This window comes from Dendropsophus ebraccatus, chromosome 7 (genome assembly GCF_027789765.1).
Source record: "Dendropsophus ebraccatus isolate aDenEbr1 chromosome 7, aDenEbr1.pat, whole genome shotgun sequence".
Taxonomy (NCBI): Eukaryota; Metazoa; Chordata; class Amphibia; order Anura; family Hylidae; genus Dendropsophus; species Dendropsophus ebraccatus.
The window spans coordinates 54504467-54525250 of NC_091460.1; the positions used below are offsets into that span (position 1 = coordinate 54504467).

Below are 20784 nucleotides of genomic sequence, written 5' to 3' on the forward strand. Positions count from 1 at the left end.
TCACTTGCAGTATGTATTTCTGGAATGTAGCTCAACTTGGTACTGACAAATCGCCTAAATGCCAACATATAACACATGTATACATGACTGCTAGAGAACATGCTCAGGTTCGTCCCAACCCTCTACTTCCCAGGAGTCCCTTTGGCCGCATCCAACTTTTTCAGCCACCAGTAATCCAATGCCGAGAGTTTGTGTTGAGGTTTGTGCATCTCTAATGACAACCTGATTTCCTTCCACAGGTCTTCCTCCATCAAAAACCAAACTTGAGTTACAAAAACACATCACCACATTAAACAATGATGAGCAGGCCTCTGTGTTTGAGGAAGTACAGGTAAGCCTGTAAGTCATTGCTATATAACTTTCTTCTTGTACTGAGTATTTTATCTTCTCTCCATGTTAAAGGGAACCAATCACGCAGAAAATCACCCTAATGATAAGGAAACGTGCTGGCACATCACCCAGCACGCTTCCCAAACATCCCCCTGTACCCTCCGTGCCCCCCTCTATTAGATCATATTCTTACTTTTATGATGTCCCGCGCTGTATGTAAATGCCAGGCAAATAGTCACGGTGGGCGGTTCTAGGCGGATCTAGTCACGGTCCTGGGCGGTGGAATAGCTGTAATCCCGCCCAGAGGGGCGTGATTGAAAGACCTGCGTTCTGCCGACGTCACCCTGGGCCTGCGTTTCACGTCGGTGGCATGTCGATTTCTTCAGGATGCCGCGAATGCGCAATGCGTCAGAATCTTCTCCTGCCGTACGGCGCATGTGCGGCATGCTAAAGACGTCGCTGCCCCCCGACGTGTAATGCAGGGCCCCCGGTGACGCCGGCAGAACGCAGGTCTTTCAATCACGCCCCTCTGGGCGTGATTACAGCTATTCCACAGCCCAGGACCGTGACTAGATCCGCCCAGGACCGCCCACCGTGACTACTTGCCCGGCATTTACATACAGCGTGGGACATCATAAAAGTAAGAATACGGTCTAATAGAGGAGGGTACAGGGGGATGTTTGGTAAGCGTGCTGGGTAATTATAGTTATAATTTACATAAAATACCACATCAATGTGTGGTGGTGGTGGCGGTAGCGGTACCGTATGGTAGTTTTCTGTCATCAGTAAATATTTCATTGTAGAGTTAAAGGGGTAGTACGGCACTAAGAAATTTACAAAATAACACACGTTACAAAGTTATACAACTTTGTGAATGGCCCCCTTCCCGTGTTCCCCACGCGTGTACCCAGAAATGTAGTGCAGTATACATACCTGATCCGTGTCGACCGACCCCGTCTGTAATCTTGTCAGAGACGTCATCTTTGGGAGGACGGCTGACCCGCTTCTGCCTTCCCTCATGCCGGCTCCCCTCTGCCGCGTCATAACTGTGCTCAGCCGCGATTGTCTGAGCACAGTTATGCTAAGCCAATCGCGGCTGAGCAGCTGATGACGCGGCAGAGGGGGGCCGGCCGCCCTCCCGAAGATGACATCTCTGACAAGATTACAGACTGTGTCGGTCAACACGGATCAGGTATGTATACTGCACTACACTTCCGGGTACACGGGTGGGAGTCAGGGAACACTGGAAGGGGGCCATTCACATACAAAACATACATTACAAAGTTGTATAACTTTGTAATGTGTGTTATTTTGTGAATAATTTCTTAGCGCCGCACTACCCCTTTAAAAATTAATGCGTTTAGGACAGGGGTAGGGAACCTTGGCCCTCCAGCTGTTGAAAAACTACAACTCCCATCATGCCTGGACAGCCAAAGCTTTAAAGGGGTTATGCAGTGCTACAAAAACATGGCCACTTTTGCACCACTTATGTCTCCAGATTGGGTGGGGTTTGAAACTCTGTTCCATTGAAGTAAATGGAGCCTAATTGCAAACCACACCTGTCAATGGAGACAAGAGTGGTGCAAAAGTGGCCATGTTTTTTTAGCGCTGGATAACCCCTTTAATCTGTACTTTGTGCCCTTTTTGGTATGTTACTTCTAGTAGGTCCTCCCCAACCCTAACCCCCCCCCCCCAGAAAATGTCGAGCTCTATTTTAGGGTGACTCTTGCACACAGTGGTACCAGCCTGCGGTTGACTTGCACACTCAGTGATTGTGGCCAGCACCTATAGTTGGACCATTAAAGGAGACTATACCTACATCGCATTCTAACTAAGATAGTAGCGTCCATAGTGAGAGTGAATAACTATTCTCCTTTCAGCTGCGCAAAAGACTTTTGGCTTTTGGCTTTGGTGGAGTAATAAAGCCAAAAGTCTTTTGCTCGGCTGCAGGGTGAATGGTTATTCACTCTCGCTATGGACGCTACTATCTTAGTAAGAATGCAATGTAGGCATAGTCTGTACTGTCATTACTGTCTCTGTTTTGCAAACTATTGGCCAGTGTCTGTAGTGACATATCACTTGAAATTGCTGGAAAAACCCTGATAATAGTTAGAAGTGGAGGGTATGTAGGTCGTGTTTTTTTTTTTTTTTTTTTTTTCTTTTTGCAATTCATGAATTTTAAGGGGATGTCCAGTGAAAATCTTTTTCTTTCAAATCAACTGGTGTCAGAAAGTTAAATACATTTGTCATTTACTTCTATTAAAAAATCTCAAGTCTTCCCATACTTATTAGCTGCTGTATGTCATGCAGGAAATGTTTTATTTTCAGTCTGACACAGTGCTCTCTGCTGACATCTCTGGCCGAGATACGAACTGTCCAGAGCAGGAGAGGTTTTCTATGGGGATTCATATATAACCGGGCAGAACTCCAGTCTCGGCCAGAGATGTCAGACTGAAAATAAAACAACATTTCCTGTCGTACATACAGCAGCTAATAAGTATGGGAAGACTTAAGATTTTTTTATAGAAGCAAATTACAAATCTATATAACTTTCTGATATCAGTTGATTTGAAAGAAAAAGATTTTCGCTGGACAACCCCTTTAATCATGATTAGTATTGAACGAACATGATGAACTGTTTGGGTTCAGCAACGTCCTTCATACACAAACACTCAACATTTGACCCCCAGTGGCTGGAGAAGTTGAATGCCGCCCTAGGGAGTCTTGACAAACATGGATACCGTATAGGCTGTATCCATGTTTTCCTGGCAGCCCTAGGGCAGCATCCAACTTCTTTAAACGATGAGAGTCAAATGCCGAACGCTTGGGTTTGGAGAACCTAAACAGTTTGGCACGGTTGCTTATCACTAATCATGATATTATATGATATTATAAACGTATGAAATCCCACCAAAATAAAGGCCACACAGGAATATGTTACATGCAGCATCGAGTTTTCATGGACACTTATTGCACTAAATATTATTCAAGAACTTGCATCAGGTCATAGTCTGAACACTTGAAGGGAAAAGCATGGAGCGTATTCCTCCTGTCTGTAATATGATGCCTGCTGGGATTGTTCTGCATCATTAGAGATCAGGAAGCTCTACATCTCTTATCAGTAATGTTGAAGGACCTATGGACTTTGTACACATGATCTAATGCTATTAAATTGTTCTCATATGAGATCCTTGGGATTTGCAGATGACTGACCCCTAAAGACTAACCTCAAACCTTGGTGAGAACATGATTTCTGTGAAAGTCCTTGCCCTGGTTCTAACCTTGTGGATGTGTAGGATCTACATTGATGTTTGCTTAGTATACTGGAAATGCTTCCTGATGGCGGCTAAAGACACCTTAATCCTGTATCTAGTATTAATGGGCCACTTAATACTGTGCGTTAGCACACTGCCATCATGTGTAGACTAGAAGTACATCATTACCATATCAGAATGTTCTGAAAAATCCGTGAACAGTGAAAACTACTGCTGGTACATGTGATAAGCCTCTGAGAGATGTCACTGTCATGTGTCCTGTCCGCCATGCCTTCTCAGGAGTTTGTGCAGTAGCTGCAGCTAAGTGAATACGTATTGTTTAGTAATAGCACCAGTCTTCAAGGAGCGGAAAAGCGATGCGACGCTCACCAGGACAGCACCAAATCCATACCAGTTGTTCAGTTGCTTAATTATAGGATAGAAAGTAGATGCCTGGTGAATAACACTTTCCATGGCATGATTATAAGTATTTAGGCCCTGTAGGTGCAACTGTAATAGCAGATTATAGCGATTTACAGGCGGAAATTCCTTTTTTTTTTTTTTTATAAATCCTTCCTTTCTTAGAATCCTACTTCTCTCTGAGATGTTGGCTTATTGTGGTGTTTGCTAGTGTGGTGCCATCTGGTGGACAGTGTGGCCAATAATGCATCAAAATTATTTTGCCCAGTTTCAGTTTGAGCACTAATCCTGTAGCTGTTTCTTGGTAATTTTTAGGTATCATCTGAAGATTCCTTTTCTCCCCTTACAAACTGTAATTCTTCCTGTTAAGTTACATGCTGAGACACAATCCCCTATTACTCATGAGCATAAACTCAGGAAGTTCTTGTACAGCTACTATGTAAATCACTAGAGTGGCCTAACTTGTTCCTGAAAACTAAAGTTAATGGTGCGTTCACACCTACAGGATCTGCAGCTGATTTTCTGCAGCAGATTTCATTTAAATAACTGAACACAGCATCAAATCTGCTGCAGATCCTGTAGGTGTGAACGCACCCTAAAGAGGTATTTCAGCAAAAAAAAAAAAAAAAATTAACTGGTGCCAGAGACTGACTTCTATAAAAAAAAAAAAATCCTGTACTTATCAGCTGCTGTATGTCCTGTAGGAAATTGTGTATTCTTTCCAGTCTGACACAGTGCTCTCTGCTGCCACCTTTGTCTGTGACAGGTACTGTCCAAAGCAGTAATAAATCCCTATAGAAAACCTCTTCTGCTCTCTACACTGGAAAGAATACCACTTCCTGCAGGACATACAGTAGCTGATAAGTACTGGAAGATTTGCGATTTTGTAAAAGAAGTTAATTACAAAATTCTGGCACTTTCTGGCACCAGTTCATTTGAAATAATAATTAATAATAATAAAATATTAATTTTTTTTTTTTTTTTTTTTTTGGCTGACCCCCTTTAATTTCACAAACTGCTATTGTGGCTTTTGTGGCCATAGGACCCGTGACTGATATGTTGGATTCTCCATAGCTTCTTATGACCTATACTTTCCCCTATGTATGTGACTTATATTACTGATATTGTATATGCTGGGGATTTCAAACAAGGAAATCTGCATCATGTAAACCAGAGATGGGGAACTTCCAACCCTCTAGCTGTTGCAATACTACAATTCCCATTATGCCTAGGCAGCCAAAGCTTGGTCTCATGGTTAGGCCAGTGTACTATAGCTCAGTCTCTTAGGTATGCCACTGAGTAGGAAAGTCGTTTATACACAATTTCTGTAATGGCGGCAAGCTGCAGGAAATGGTCTTTCTCAAGCACAGCGATGTATCCTGGATCCCTCACAGTACAGGATGACACCTCTGCACCTGCTTGTTTGAGTGACTGCAAACTGGAGCAGTAGCTGGATACACCCAGATGTTTAATGAATTGTGATGCACAGACTTTCTCAGGGGAGCAGAAATAGTCCATCGCTGTAGTTCAGCAACACTACTGTGTCCCAGAGGTGGGACCAGCTTCTGTAAGACATGTATAAAATCTTCTGGATGTATGCCATGAGTGTCCAGATGTAAATAGCTCTTTTAAAGGGTTATTAAGAATTGGAAAATATGGCTGTTTTCTTCCAAAGAACAGTACCATACCTGTCCTTAGGTTTTGTGCGATATAACAACTTCACTTTGTTCCCTTCAGTGGTGCCAAGTTGTAACACCACACACAACCAAAGGACAGGTGTAGCACTGATTCTGGAAAATCATAGTTTGTGGAACATGGATAACCCCGTTGAAGAAGTATTCCATCCATGAGCTGAAAAATGAAATGCTTCCGAACCTAGCTTTTCTTACTCACTAAGTCCTCCTGTGTATTTTGATCTCCCGTTTTTCTAGCTGCTGCCGTTCTTGAGTTACACGTTTTCTAAAAGTTGGTCTATAACCAAGATGGCGCTGTCTGGGAAACACACAAAAACACAGAAAAATGCAACAGCTCACCGCAACAGCAAGATACAGACCCACCACAGACATGAGAATAGTTAAAAGCAGCCCCCCCAACTGCCACAAAAATAATTAGTCTCTTGGTTACTATTTGCAAACAGCGTAAACTGCCTCACCACGATAAGGTGGACTCATATCCTAGGTGAAACTACATCTCCTAGCATGCATTGCACCTCAGAGCCAACTGCCAAGTATCCACCTCATCTTGTAGTATCTACCCATCAATCTGCTCAATCTGTTTCTGCTTTACACTGTAAACAAAATGTATACATCCATCATTTCATCCACGTAGATAGATTAGAAAGAGAGCTAAAACAACTGCTTTTCCTTTCCCCTCTACTGCTCAGGAGGCTGTTGTTCTATTTCCCCACCCCTTGGCCAGGTGCTCACTGATTAGTGTAGTGTCAGCCGTGGGCAGGGTTACAGATTAGGTGTTAAAGTTTGCCTGGCAACAGAAGAGACAGATCATGTGACTTTGGTCTCAGAAGGGAGGGGGAGGACAGAGGAGTGATGATAGTGGGCCAGGAAGTGAGGATTTTCTGCAGCTTCAGGATGCAAGTGAAAATAAATAACTACAATTGGCGTTTGTCCTCTAGTATGACATGGTGAATAGCTTGTTGCTATACTTGTAATTTGAGTAGCCTTTTCTTTCTTTTGTCTCAGAAAATCCGACCTCGAAGTGAACAGAGAGAGAATGAACTTATTATTTCCCAGCTGAGGTGTCTCTATGAAGAGAAACAGCGTGATCATGTCCACTGTGTGGAACCAAAGCAGGTAATCTTAAAAGGGTACTGCAAAGAAAATAAAAATGCTTTCAAATTAACTGGTGTCAGAAAGTTATACAAATTTGTAAATTAATTGTATAAAAATTGTATAAAAAAAACTCAAACCTTCCAATACTTATTAGCTGCTGCATGTCCTACAGGAAGTGGTGTATTCTTTTCAGTCTAAAACAGTGTTCTCTGCTGCCACCTCTGTCCCTGACAGGAACTGTCCAGAGCAGAAGAGGTTTCAGTGGGATTTGCTACTTCTCTGCACAGTTCCAGACACTGACAGAGATGGCAGCAGAGAGCACTGTGTCAGACTGGGAAGAATACACCACTTCCTGTAGAACATACAGCAGCTGATAAATACTAAAAGACTTGAGATTTTTTAATAGAAATAATTTACAAATCTGTATACTTTCTGACACCACTAGTTGATTTAAACAATTTTGTTTCCAGAGTAACCCTTTGATCTGTTTTAAAGGATGTTTAAGTACTGAATCAGAAACTACATTTATTTCCCGTTTACAGGTCTCTCAACTTTCCAGCAACCCTCTGAATGAGCTGCAGAGCAGCGCTCACCGCTTCAGACTGGACTTGTTCAAAAGCAAAGCAAAGAGATCTTTAACCGAATCCTTAGAAAGTATTTTATCAAGGGTAAGCACTCTATTCCATACATTCAAAATCTCTCTTTCTGTCTCTCTGTCTCTGGTGCTCTTTTTTTATGAAGGGGCACTGTTTTGTCAGTTTTTTTAGTGGTAGGGGCCTTCAAGGTTTATACCCTTTAGAAAGGGAGCTGAGCAGATAAATACTGTATGACGAGGGACTTACTGCCGCTTGATTACTGCTACTAAAACAGTATACAGTGAATATGCACATGTAAAGTTACTATGATTTTGTGGGTGTCTTGGAAACATTGAGGAGAAATAAACGGTGAGGAGAAATGTGTCAGCATTACGCAGGGAAAGTAGTCTAGTTTATTTCTGCTGCCTTTTCTGTGATAAGTGTTTATATAGAACTTCACAATGTTTGGAGGAGATTTCTACATTGGTTTATAAGGAAAACAGAGGTGACCTTTTTCCACAGTGGAATTACAAAGAGAGCACGGAAGGAAGCCACTGGCCTGGAAAAGTTAGGAGCCAGCAAAAACACAACCCTGGTGTACTGTAGTATGTCACCTGGAAATATCCGCAGTAGATTTCACATACTGGGTGAAAAGCCAAGTAACAACTAAAATAAATATCATTGCAAGTGAATGTGTTGCATAGACTTTTTTGTCACCAAATAATAATAATAATTGTTATTATTATTATAAATTTTTCTTCATATTTTTGTACATTATTATGGAGGCAGCCATCTTGCCTGAGCTGTTTTAACAGCACTTAGATGCTTTATGGCAAGCGCCAAGGACATTGGCCCAGACACGATTCACATAATTGGGAGCGTCATTCCTCAGCTATTGTGAATGGTGGTAAATCTTCTGTTATTTACATACAGGTGTTGCCTTTCTATGTACTCCTGTACAGATCACTTTTCAGGAGTGCCCTCCTTATCTCCGCAGGCAGAACAGGAAGACTAGGCTTAAGGCCCTGTTACACGAAACGGTAATCTTCCTTACTTGGCCAATTACCTGTGTTCAGGGCAATAATCGTTTCGTGTAATAGGACATGTTGAAACGTCACGATCAGCCTACAAGCACAATGGCGGCTACTCGTGATCTTTCAATATGTCGAAAGATTCCAGTTTTTGCAGTGACGGTCTGCTGCATGTTTCTCCATGTAATAGAAGCTGTGGCAGCAGACTGCAACTGACTTCAGTGGCCAGCCCAAACGATCTAAGGATCCTTTAGGTGGCCCCTCACACTGCTCCCTGCTTTCTGTCTGTGTGTGTGTGTAATAGCACAGGCAGCAAGCAAGGCACAGGGGAAGCGAGCGCTAAGCTGACAGGTCAGTGCTAACTTTCCCCTTAGTCTTGTGCTGTGTAATTCGGTCTTTAGTGAAAACTGAATCTTCAATATGTATATGGTTGGCATGAAGGGCTGGCAGCAGGCCTTGGTTTGTGCTGCCCTGCCTTGTTCTACAGCTTAATAAATTGCATTGACGTAGCTGCTTAATGAAATAATCTTTCACGAACGTGTAATCCAGAGTCCTGTACATCCTATTGTTTTATTTCTATTGTTCTGGTGTATTAGTGGCTGATTACGTAGATTGGAGTCTAATTGTTGCAGTCCTGTTTTATTTCTCTGCCAGTCTGTTGTATAAAATGGGAGGTGCAGAATATTTTGGCGAAGTGGCATCCTGGCATCTGTTCTGGACGGGCATGCCAAACCCAAAATAAACTGAACAGGGAATCAAATCTGATTTCTTCCAGTACTCAATGCCTCCTAATGCCGTCAGCACAATGGCTTTAATTTTGTAATTGCCTTCTTAGCTGGTGTTTGACAATGAAAAGCTTATGTTCTAACTAGGGACATTGATTTATAGGGAACATATTTCACAATTTAACAAAGCAAAAAGGAAAAAATTATGGCTTTTGAAGATTTTATTTTTGCTGTGAATATTATCGTTTCCCATTTCAAATGGACAGGAAATGCGTAAAGTACCCCCCCCCCTCCCCAAACAAGAAATCTGGCAACCTGGTGCCATCTATGATGAAGGGCAAGAACCCTCAAACAGCTGTATATGAATGAGCCCTGTTGAGAATGAATAAATGATGAATGAGACCAGTGAAGGGGTTAAGCATTGACTTGCCATGAATTCTACCTTGAATACATGGTAGAGAGAGAGCTTTTTTTTCTCTTTGGCATAGAGCTATAAGATTCCATGTGTTAGCTTGGGGTCTCCCCCAGGAAGCACATTACCCCCTCAGACCTACAGAATTGTGTAACTATAACAACTATATGTTCTTTTGAGTTTAGTTTAGTTTTTTCCAGTATTATATTTTTTTTTATTGTGAAGTATGGCATTTGAAATCTATTTAACTTCTTCTTTTTTTTTTTTTTTACAGGGTATTAAAATTCGTTCTCAACAGGACAGCACTGGGAGCATAGACTATGACAGTTCATTGAGCACTCTGTTGGAAAGTAGTAGTAGTAAGGTAAATTCTATAAACTCCTTTTAAAAGACTAAATTCCTCTTCATTGCACACAATACTTGGATAGTATAGAAATCTTTTGTCTAGGCATTCTACAGTAAAATAGTACGCCCCAACCTGTGTCTCCCCAGCTGTTGCAGAAACAACTACTCCTATCAGGACTTCGCACCATTCACTGCATACACTGCACTCGCACCATTCACTGCATACACTGCACTCGCACCATTCACTGCATACACTGCACTCGCACCATTCACTGCATACACTGCACTCGCACCATTCACTGCATACACTGCACTCGCACCATTCACTGCATACACTGCACTCGCACCATTCACTGCATACACTGCACTCGCACCATTCACTGCATACACTGCACTCGCACCATTCACTGCATACACTGCACTCGCACCATTCACTGCATACACTGCACTCGCACCATTCACTGCATACACTGCACTCGCACCATTCACTGCATACACTGCACTCGCACCATTCACTGCATACACTGCACTCGCACCATTCACTGCATACACTGCACTCGCACCATTCACTGCATACACTGCACTCGCACCATTCACTGCATACATTGCACTCGCACCATTCACTGCATACACTGCACTCGCACCATTCACTGCATACACTGCACTCGCACCATTCACTGCATACACTGCACTCGCACCATTCACTGCATACACTGCACTCGCACCATTCACTGCATACACTGCACTCGCACCATTCACTCTGTGCATTGCCACTCGCTACAGTCAGTGGCGTAGCTATAGGGGTGGCAACGGTCGCCATGGCGACCGGGCCCCTACACTGGGGGGGGGGCCCGCGGCCCCTTCACCACTTTCTTTCACTCTCCCAAAGCAGCTGTCATCATGACTGCTAGTTTGGGAGAGCTGTAGGCTGCTCTATTCTCTGCGCCCCCTGCCTGCTGAGCGGAGGATCCTCAGAGTGGTGAATGCAGCTCCAGTACTTGTGCTCTGGCTGCTCAGCCTGGTAGGTCCACTAACATTATTTCCCCCGGCAGTGGTGATAACGATAAGAAGGCCTCTTCCTAGCCCACTGATGGCTAACCTTGACACTCCAGCTGTTGGAAAACTTCAACTCCCATCATGCTTGGGCAGCCAAAGACATATCTTTGGTTGTTCAGGCATGATGGGAATTGTAGTTTTGCAACAGCTGGAGTGTCAAGGTTAGCCATCACTGTCCTAGCCATACACTCACAAATGCTCCAGAACGTCCCCCCCCCCCCCCCCCAGTGTCCCGGGATGGTCTCCTCCTCGCTCCTTGTCCCAGTCTCCTTCACTCCAGGCACAGACATGAAAGGGTGGGGGGGTAGGTGCGTGGATCCTGCACTGTGTATACCCATGGAGACTGTGAGCTGAGGCTACTGATAGAAGCACATGAGCGGCTCATGTAACCTCTCATTCAAATTAACCCTCTCACTGCTGCACCATTGCTGCTTAGCTTAGCTGTCATGAACCATTCAGGAGCCTGAAAAGTTGCAGATGAGTGCTGCACTTTGGAAATGTCACCCAGCTTTCTCAGGATCCTGTATGGCAGCATGCAATATGCAAACTATTGTTCCCCAGCTGTCATGAAATTACAACTCCTGCAGCTTTCAGGGCATCCTGGGAATCGTAGTTTAACCACAACTCTGGGGTGAAAGGTTGTACACTACATTTAGTTCTAAAAGTTATTATATAAGGTGGCACATAGCTTTCAAAGACTCATCTGAACACTATGAATGGTTATGCAGTGGTTAACCCCTTACTCCAATGCAGTTGTCATAAACTACCATTCAGAAGTTTGGAGCTGTACTGTGAATTATTACAGGTGGGATACAGCTTTCCCAGAGTCCTGAACAGTATATTTGCTTAGGTATGCAATAGGAAACCCCTCACCCCCTGCTCCGGCGACTTGGGTCCTGCCATCCCTGGTATATGCTGTATACCGTATGTTATGTGGAGTCTATAAAGTGTTATAAAGTATAGTAAGTGACATATTGATTAGTATACTATGGTACATACAGTACAGCATTGTAATATAGCAGGCATGTCCAAAGTCCGGCCGGAGGGCCATTTGCGGCCCGCGTTCCGAACGTTTACGGCCCCCCAGGTATCCAGCTTGCTATTATCTGCCTGTGTTATAAAGCATATAGCATGTAGCATGTAAAATGGTCGGCCCTCGCACATGTTCACTTCATCAAATTTGGCACTCTTCGAAAAAAGTTTGGACATGCCTGTAATATAGCATGCCACTTATAGTACAGTATGCCATAAAGAATAGATATTGTACTATATATGACAGTGATCGATAGCACCATCATGTCCAGCTGGCAGTTCATGTTGGCGGTAGTGACACAATACAAAAGGTAAAGGCAGTGGCACGGTACATGAGAGGGACAATTCATTAGGACACGGTCGCACATTAGGGGGCGTCTCCGAGTAATTGGATATAATGTTTTTTTCCCTTGACTGCGCCTGGGGGCCCCAAGCTAAAATTTTGCACCAGGGCCCATCAGCCTTTAGCTACGCCCCTGGCTACAGTCTTGTATGCATATATACTGGACCCAGCAAATGTTCTGTGAGTAGCAATGTGTACAGTGCAGTATACATAGCCACTCAGTGTATAGCAGCAGGGAGTCAGGCCTTTGACTGAAGTCTCCTCTCCTGTACAGTTGTCACTTTTTATGGCATGTTATGCCAATAGCATAGTGCACCTTAGGAATCAAGTCGGTGATTGCCACATCTGTTCTATAGAGAAATGTTGAGGTGCATACAGTTTAAACCTGCTTATAGCTGAGGTGCATACGAACCTGCTGATAGTTCTCAGTGGCTGCTTACCTCCTCTTTGGCCAGTTTTCCCACAATTCAGTCCGATAAAATTATGCAAATAATTTGTTAGCAGCACTGGGGGCGTTCCTCTGCACTGTTGGGTCCGGCTGATGGCCCAGATGCTCACACCTACTTATGCATATGCATAAGCAGTAGGCATGAGCATCTGAGCCAGTGGGCGGGGCGAACAGTGCAGTGGAACGCCCCCCTCAGTGCTGCTAACAAATTAATTTGCATAATTTTAAAAGATTAAATATCGTGAAAATGGCAAGACTTACAAGGTTTAAAAAACCGGCACCAGTAAGAGGAGGTAAGCGGCCACCGGGAACTATCAGCAGGTTTGCATGCACAAACCTGCTGATAGTTTTTTCCTTTAAGGTTGTGCAAGTATAATGATTACTTGTTACTTTTTACTGCTTTTTACATGAATTTTTGCAAGTCTATAGTGTCCTACTAATGTTCCATGCACATGGAAATTGATTGGGCTCCTCTTTTTAATAGAGCAGTTCTAAAATTCCAGTGTGAAAGCAGTGTCACACACCTGAGCCATGGTGCATTAGGGGTGTGGTAGATTCCCTTGCCATATCAAAGATTGTCATTACTGTGAATAGCAAATAATTGTACATTTTTATTATTTTTTTGGGTTGGGTCCTACCTAGAGTTGGCATATTGGAGGATTGTGTTGGTGTTTTTACATATATATATATTTAGTTGTCAGGTATAATGGGAGTTGTAGTTTTTTTTTCAGAAGGTTTAGTGCCACAGGTTGGAGACCACTGCTCCTAGATCATTTATATTTCTAAACCATTTTTTTTTTTATATCTATTGTGTATTTAGGAACCTTCCTTAAGTGAGGTGGAAACGGCTTCTCTGGAAACGCCACTGAAGACACACGGCTCCATGGGTGACTTACCGACAGTGACAGAGGGCTCTCCCTCCGAGTATCCTGGAGAATTATCTCATCAAGGATTCCGACGTCGAGCGAACACTTTGAGTCATTTTCCTGTCACATCTCAGGATTTACCAGAGCCTGTGCAGAAAACCCCATCTGTTCCACAGAGGAAGCTTATGCGACACCACTCCGTGAGCACAGAGACGCCGATCAAGCGAAAGTGAGTTCTGTGTAATTGTGTTGTATTACATATGCTTTCATTCTGCTTCAGATCAGGATCTACACCTTTTTAAGAAATCCAGGCTGAGATGTATGCTGTGGTGGTTTATTTCCATTTAGTGCTATGTAATTTCTTTCAGCATAGCAAAATCCTGCTTTATCTGGTCCCTAAAAGCCTCAGAGGCTGAGCTGGTGAAACCAGACAGATGGCCAAGACTTTAAGTACTGAATGGAAAATCAGTTTCTGGGTATTTTTCTTAAGTAGCTCTAAAAAGCAAATTACGTTTAAGAAATATTGGGGTTATTACTAGGTGGTTAAAAAGGGGAATCAAAATAATCCATTACTTGCTCATGCTCAGGCATGTACTACTGTATACAGCGTGAAGAAAAGAGAAAACAAGGCACAAAGTTGTTTTACTATGTTTACAATGATCATATCTGCCTTATTAGCCTTTAGTGACCCTTGGGTCACTGCCTGGTAAACATTGGCATGGTTGGTGGCCATTGGAGTGCCCTTGGTGGCATGTGTGCAGGTGGAAACCAATAAATCAGGACTTGAGTTGTTGTTTCATAATGGTATACGTTGCTAAAACATAACGATATCCACAGCATGGAGGCACTCTGCTGAAACTGTTCCAAAAAGTGGCACGTGTAATGTCAGATTGTAGCTGGTAGCAAGGAGTTAACCCATTCTGAGTCAATGCTTTGAAGAGTTAGTTCCTGAAATCGATTGATCCCTGAGGTGATAGAGAAAATACATTTGGCCATCAATCTAAGGTGTATGGGGCTGTCCTGGACAATATAGGGGATGGGGCTGGGTGTGATGGAAAGTCATGGCTGACCCCTTTTGTTTTAGGAAAGATAAGCGTCAGTGAGAATTCTCTGGCTGCAGCTTACCCCTTCTCATAGAGAACACATGAATGCTTGGCTGAAAATTCTGGCAGACTTCAAGCAAAGTATTAGCTGGTGAAAGCGAAGTGTACCTGTCACAATGGGCATTTACGGATTAGTTGCAAGATCTTCTGCTAATTGGGAAGTTCGGGTCTCCTTAAATACAGAGAAGCAATCAGTTGATAATGCACGTGACCCCCATTTGATCTCCATATCCATTGGGACCTGAACCTCCAGATGAGCAGAGGACCTCCCCGCTATTCCTGAAGCACCCATTATGACAGTTACACTTTAAAGACCATCTACTCATAGTTAGAGATAAGCGAGCGAACCTCAAGCATGCTCGAGTCCATCCGAACCCGAACTTTCAGCATTTGATTAGCGGTGGCTGCTGAAGTTGGATAAAGCCCTAAGGCTATGTGGAAAACATGGATATAGTCATTGGCTGTATCCATGTTTTCCAGACAACCTTACAGCTTTATCCAAGTTCAGCAGCCGCCACTAATCAAATGCCGATCGTTCGGGTTTGGATGGACTCGAACCCGAACCCGATTCGCTCATCTCTACTCATAGTTTACACCAATTATTAATTTTCAGTCATAATTCTGTTGGAGACAGATTAGTAAAATCTGGGCCCATGTGATTATAATGGAAAATAAATTCACAAAACTCTACTGCTCAAGATCTCAAAGTTTAGAAATGGGGAGGAAAAAAATTACTAAACAATGTAAATTACCAATAAAACTGATGAGTTGTAACAAAGGCTGCAATATCTTAGTAAAATCTAAAGTATATTGTAGACTGTGGTCCGCTACCCGCCATAAACAGATACACTTTTCTATAGATTAATGTTCTGTTGGATAAAAGCACACAATATAGTGCCTGGGCTGGTATAAAAGCCCCCCCCCCCCGTTCAACAGAGGTCTCTATTTGGCAGGTTTTTTTTCTGAGCTGGAAGAGTCCATTGTGTGGGGGAAGATCTATGCTGTACTCCTTCTGGATGCTGGGTGCCTGTATATGAGCAGCAGTGTAATGTGAAGATATCCTGTGTAATATAAAGAAGGAGGTGGAAGAGAAACCATAAGTAGTGTAGCAGTAACCTCTGTCCTCAGTATGGTGTTTTCTCGCTGAGAGTTTTTCTTCAGCGTGCTAAAGCTGCAGCAGGCTGCGCGTGTTCTATTGCTGCTGCTGCAGCAGGGTGTGTGTGTGTGTGCGCGCGCTATGGCTGGAACAGCCTGTGTGTGTTTAGAGAGAGACAGAAATTAAAGGAGTATTCTGGGCAACAGTGAAAAATCCAGGGGGGGCAGGGGTCGGTGGCATCATAATAAAGAAGTCCTATTTACCCGTTGTCGTTCCCTCGCAGTGTAGCGTAATGGCTCATGGTTCTCCCACCGGGCTCCCGATCCTGTGAGGATCCATGGCCCCACTCAGAACTGCCCACTCAGCCAATCAGTGAGTGAGGCAGGACACAACTGCAGTCACTGACCGGCTGAGGGGGTAGTTCCTGTGGGGCGCAATGATTCAGGAGTGCAGATGCAGATAGAGAACTGATGTGGATCTGGACCTATGTCTGCCCCCCCTATATCACTATGGCTGACGACTCTATATATCACTGTGTGACCCCTCTATATCACAGGTATCTGGCATTGTTAGCAGTGTTTCTTTGTGTATGGTGAATATTGGTTAGAAAAGAGCACCTGCTCCATCTAGTCTAGTTCTGAGTTGTTCAGGACATGGGTGTTGGAGACTGGCTGCATCCACTGCACACACAGGAGAATCTGCTTTATATCTTTGTCTTATTTACTCAGAAGTTGCCCCAGGACCATGTAGGACATTAGACAGAAGCTGCTGAGTCGGAGCTGTGGTTACTGACTCCACAGCCCTGCTGTAAATGAGTTCCGATCTAGGAGGTCTGCACTTCTTTACAGCATGCCTTGGGCCCTGGAATAAGGCCTTTAAAGAAAAATGGTCATCGGCTCATGGTTTGGGCAGCATGAAACTGATGACCGATTCCCTTTAAGTTTTTTAATACCAGAAAATGTGTTGGATTATGAATTGTGTCCGTCTGTGGTTGGCAGGTTTCAGCAGTCTTCTGTACTTGAGGTACGCTTGGTCTGTAATGCTTCAGTGATGGGGAAATAACACTTGACAGATTTAGAAAGAACATTCTTTCTTCTTAATATCAAAGAAAACCAAGATACAAGTTCCATCATCTCCAGATGACATTTAGAACACTAAATCATCATCTTGGAAAGAATATAATTTATGAAATTCTTCATCTGTTTTCAAGCAAGAAATCTGCACGGTACATTGCTGTCTGTATTCCTAATTGCTTAGGTTAGTCATGTTATGTTCAGCCATAAGGATTAGTGGGTGTTCGATTTTATTAACCCATTCTCTTAGTATGTATTCTTTGGGACAATTAAAGGTGTACTCTGGTGAAATTTTTTTCCCTAAAATCAACTGGTGTCAGAAAGTTATACAGATCTGTATAACTTTCTATTAAAAAAATCTCAGGTCTTGCAAAACTTATCAGCTGCTGTATGCCCTGGAGGAAGTGGTGTATTCTTTCCAGTCTGGCACAGTGCTCTCTGCTGCTACCTCTCTCCATGTGGGGAACTGTCTCTAGAGCAGGCGAGGTTTTCTACTGGGTGTTGGTACTGTTCTGAACAGTTCCTGATGTGGACAGAGGTGACAGCAGAGAGCGCTGTGTCCGACTGGAAAGAATGCACCACTTCCTGCAGGACATACATCAGCTGATAAGTACTGGAAGGCTTGAGATTATATATATATATATATATATATATATATATATATATATTATAATCTTTTATAAGTAATTTACAAATTTGTATAACTTTCTGACACCAGTTGATCTGAAATCATTTTTCTTTTCTTCGGAGTACTCTTTTAAAATTACCGGCTTTGGTTCCACACAGTGGACATGATCACGCTGCTTCTCTTATTACAAATCTGTAAATTTCCTAGAACAGTTGATTTGAAAGAGAAAAATTTCTTGCCAGAGTACCCTTCTAATTAAACCTAGTCATTTATTAAGTCCGGCATTTTTTACGCCGGACTTATAAATGTCCCCGCATCTCCCGCGCTACGGAGATTTATGTAGAGGCGGACTGCCTCTACATAAATCCTGTGCGCGTCGGCGTATATTTGCGCTTAAAAAATGATAAATCGTGCGGACTCTGAGTCCGCGCCCCCTGGCGTACTCGGCGAAAAGTGCCGATATGCGAATATTTTATTTGCAAATTGGCTATTTGCGAATAAAAAAAAATACGCAAATCGGCACTTTCCGCCGAAAATCATCCGTACGCCGGATGATACATGTCGCCCTTAGTGTTTAACTAATACAGTCCTGGTATTTGGTATTTATTAAAGTGATCAGCTCTCGAGACACTGGTAAAAAAAATAAATAAAATGATCTAGTTTGCTTAGATGAAACATCTGTGATGTCCGCAAAAAGCACAGATCCCAGAGACTTCTATTGGTAATCCGTACGTACTGCAATCACAATCTGCACTAGCTCTACCACTATGTCCTATCTTTTTGTGGTAAAAATTGCGAAACCGCAATAGAACAGACTGTGTTAATAGCCCAATAAAAAGCAATGGGCAATAGGTTGATCCGTGATTGCGGGACGTGTGAATATGGCCTTACTGTGGTTTATTTGCAACAATTAATGATCATACCATGAAATCCTGTAATTTTTTTCAAAATATTCCTGTATATATGGACACTTGTTTGCTCACGCAGCCTCTTCTGTCCTTAACAGTGGGGAGAGAGGGGCTTCTGTACATGGCAGTATCACCCTTTGGTTGGGTTTAAAGGAGCCCCCCCCCCCCCCCCCCCAAAAAAAAACAAAAAAAAAAAAAAACAGACACTCACTGCATATATACTTCCGGTGACGATCGCGATTTGAATCTCCCGCCAACCACGTCCTCATCATCTTCATCCATTGTCCTAGGATCTCCTTCACTTCCAGGTCGCGGAGCAGTGAATTGGAGAGGAAAAGGCTGCTGGTGCACTTGCGCACCGGCAGCCTTTTCATTGGCTGCAGCGCATCACATGGCTTCCAGCTTGCTCAGCCTTTCAGGGCTGAGTAAGCTGGAAGCCATGTGATGCGCTGCAGCCAATGTGTTTGTGTGTATGTGTGCATATATATATATATAATATATGTGTATGTGTGTATATGTATGTATATATATATATATATATATATATATATATATATATATATATATATATATATATACACATATAATATACACATATAATATAAATGCATTCTATAGCTATATGTACACCAACCAGACCACTGCTTCTCGAGCAGAAAGTTGGTTGGCAGCCTGGTCAATGAGAGGGAAAGAACAGCATATCAGGAGAAGGAGGTAAGTTTGCAAAATGAGTCGAGCATACCATTTTAATGTGGTCATATTATTGCATGGCCATTGGCATTCAGAGTACACTGTATACTGGATACTTGATAAATGTTTGCCTGCTATTTTATTATTTTTCTAGTAAGGTGAGAAGTGTTGACTTGACCTGATGCTTACAATTAGTATTAATGTTGTCATTTTAGTAACTGAGACATCCAGACAGTAATTATTTTTTTTTTTGCTCTTGATCACGTAAGTCCCCATAACAGCCTAATCCAGAGAATTGCACTAAACTATGAATAGTAATTGTCCCCTTGCTACCACTTAGGGCTCGTTCCCACTGAGCAAAAGCAGCTGAATTTCTGCGCTGAATCAGCGCTGAAATTTCAGCCGTTAAAATAGGTGCAGAGCTAATTTCCATTGTGTTGAATGGAAATTCTGCTCTGCAGTTCACACAGTGGAATTTCCACACTGAACTAATCCGCTTTCCGCCAGAAGAATGAACATGTTCATTCTTCCGCTAGCGGAAGCCTATACAAATCAATGGGGCTCTGATTTTCTGTTTCAGCGCGGATTCAGCGCGGATTCAGCGCGGAATACAAGCGTAATACAAGCGGAAATTACTCGCTGAATCAGCGCGGAAATGGGGAAAAGGGGGGGAGGAGGATTCTAGTATATGTTCTGGTATAGTCTAGTTTACTCGCCAAATACTCGCTGAATTTCAGCGCTGAATGCATGCGGATTCAGCGCGGATTCCTCGAGTATTCCGCGCTGAATTTGTCAAGAGCTGATTACGAGCTGAACACTTTCCTAGCAGAATACGCAGGGATTCTGCTTACATTCTGCTTATATTCTGCTCGGAATTCAGCGTCAGTTGATTTCAGGCGGAAATATTTCCTTGCGTAATCCGCTCCTTTTGCTCTGTGTGAACGTAGCCTTATACCTTTTTATATTTGCTTGTATTTATTTCTGCAAAGCAGTTGCACTTTGAACATTCACCACCATCCATTTCGGAAATACTATACAGTGCTACCTTGGATTCCGAGCATAATTCGTTCTGGGACGGCGCTTGTAATCCAAATCCACTCTTAAACCAAAGCAAATTTTCCCATAAGAAATCACTGATATGAAGAAAGTTGGTTCCACACCCCAAAAATAATGATGTTATATTCTGAATAACGTGTAGAACAGATGAAACAAATAATGAGAAACAGCTGAATATGTGATATTATAATTTCCTGTACAGTATAGCCATCAGCATGTAGAGTATAATGTATAGTAACTGCATAAACCTGAAAATACACAGCAGTTTGTAGATACAGGATGCAACTGCAGATCCCCATAATACAGTAGTGTAGTACAAAGGGCTAGTAAAGAGAAGCAGGGCTGCTGGCAGAGGTCTGTGTGATCACATGATGGGGAAGGGTGTGTGTGTGTGTTCAGCAAGGACCAATCAGGAAGTGAGAATCACAGAGCTGTGCGGGGGACAGTGACAGAAACTTTTCTATATAGCAGTGTGAATGGCTGAGTGTAAGTGCAGGCAGATTATAGCAACAGTGTGTATAGCTGAGTGTGAGTGCTGGCGCATTATAGCAGCAGTGTGTATAACGGAGTGTAAGTGCAGGCACATTATAGCAGGAATAGAGAG

At 43.0% G+C, this 20784-nt stretch overlaps 1 protein-coding gene across 5 annotated transcripts in view; it reads left to right on the forward strand.

Moving 5' to 3' along the window:
- Window positions 1-20784, forward strand: part of TBC1D1 (TBC1 domain family member 1) — a 135068-nt gene that overhangs the window by 58844 nt on the left and 55440 nt on the right. For all 5 annotated transcript variants that reach the window (XR_011363930.1, XM_069977508.1, XM_069977504.1 and 2 more), the window contains 5 exons: window positions 240-331; window positions 6704-6814; window positions 7336-7461; window positions 9811-9900; window positions 13581-13855. Coding sequence is in view for 4 of the 5 variants with exons in the window: in XM_069977508.1 (XP_069833609.1) it covers window positions 240-331; window positions 6704-6814; window positions 7336-7461; window positions 9811-9900; window positions 13581-13855 (694 nt within the window). In the remaining variant the exon portion in view is untranslated. The remainder of the gene's footprint in view (window positions 1-239; window positions 332-6703; window positions 6815-7335; window positions 7462-9810; window positions 9901-13580; window positions 13856-20784) is intronic.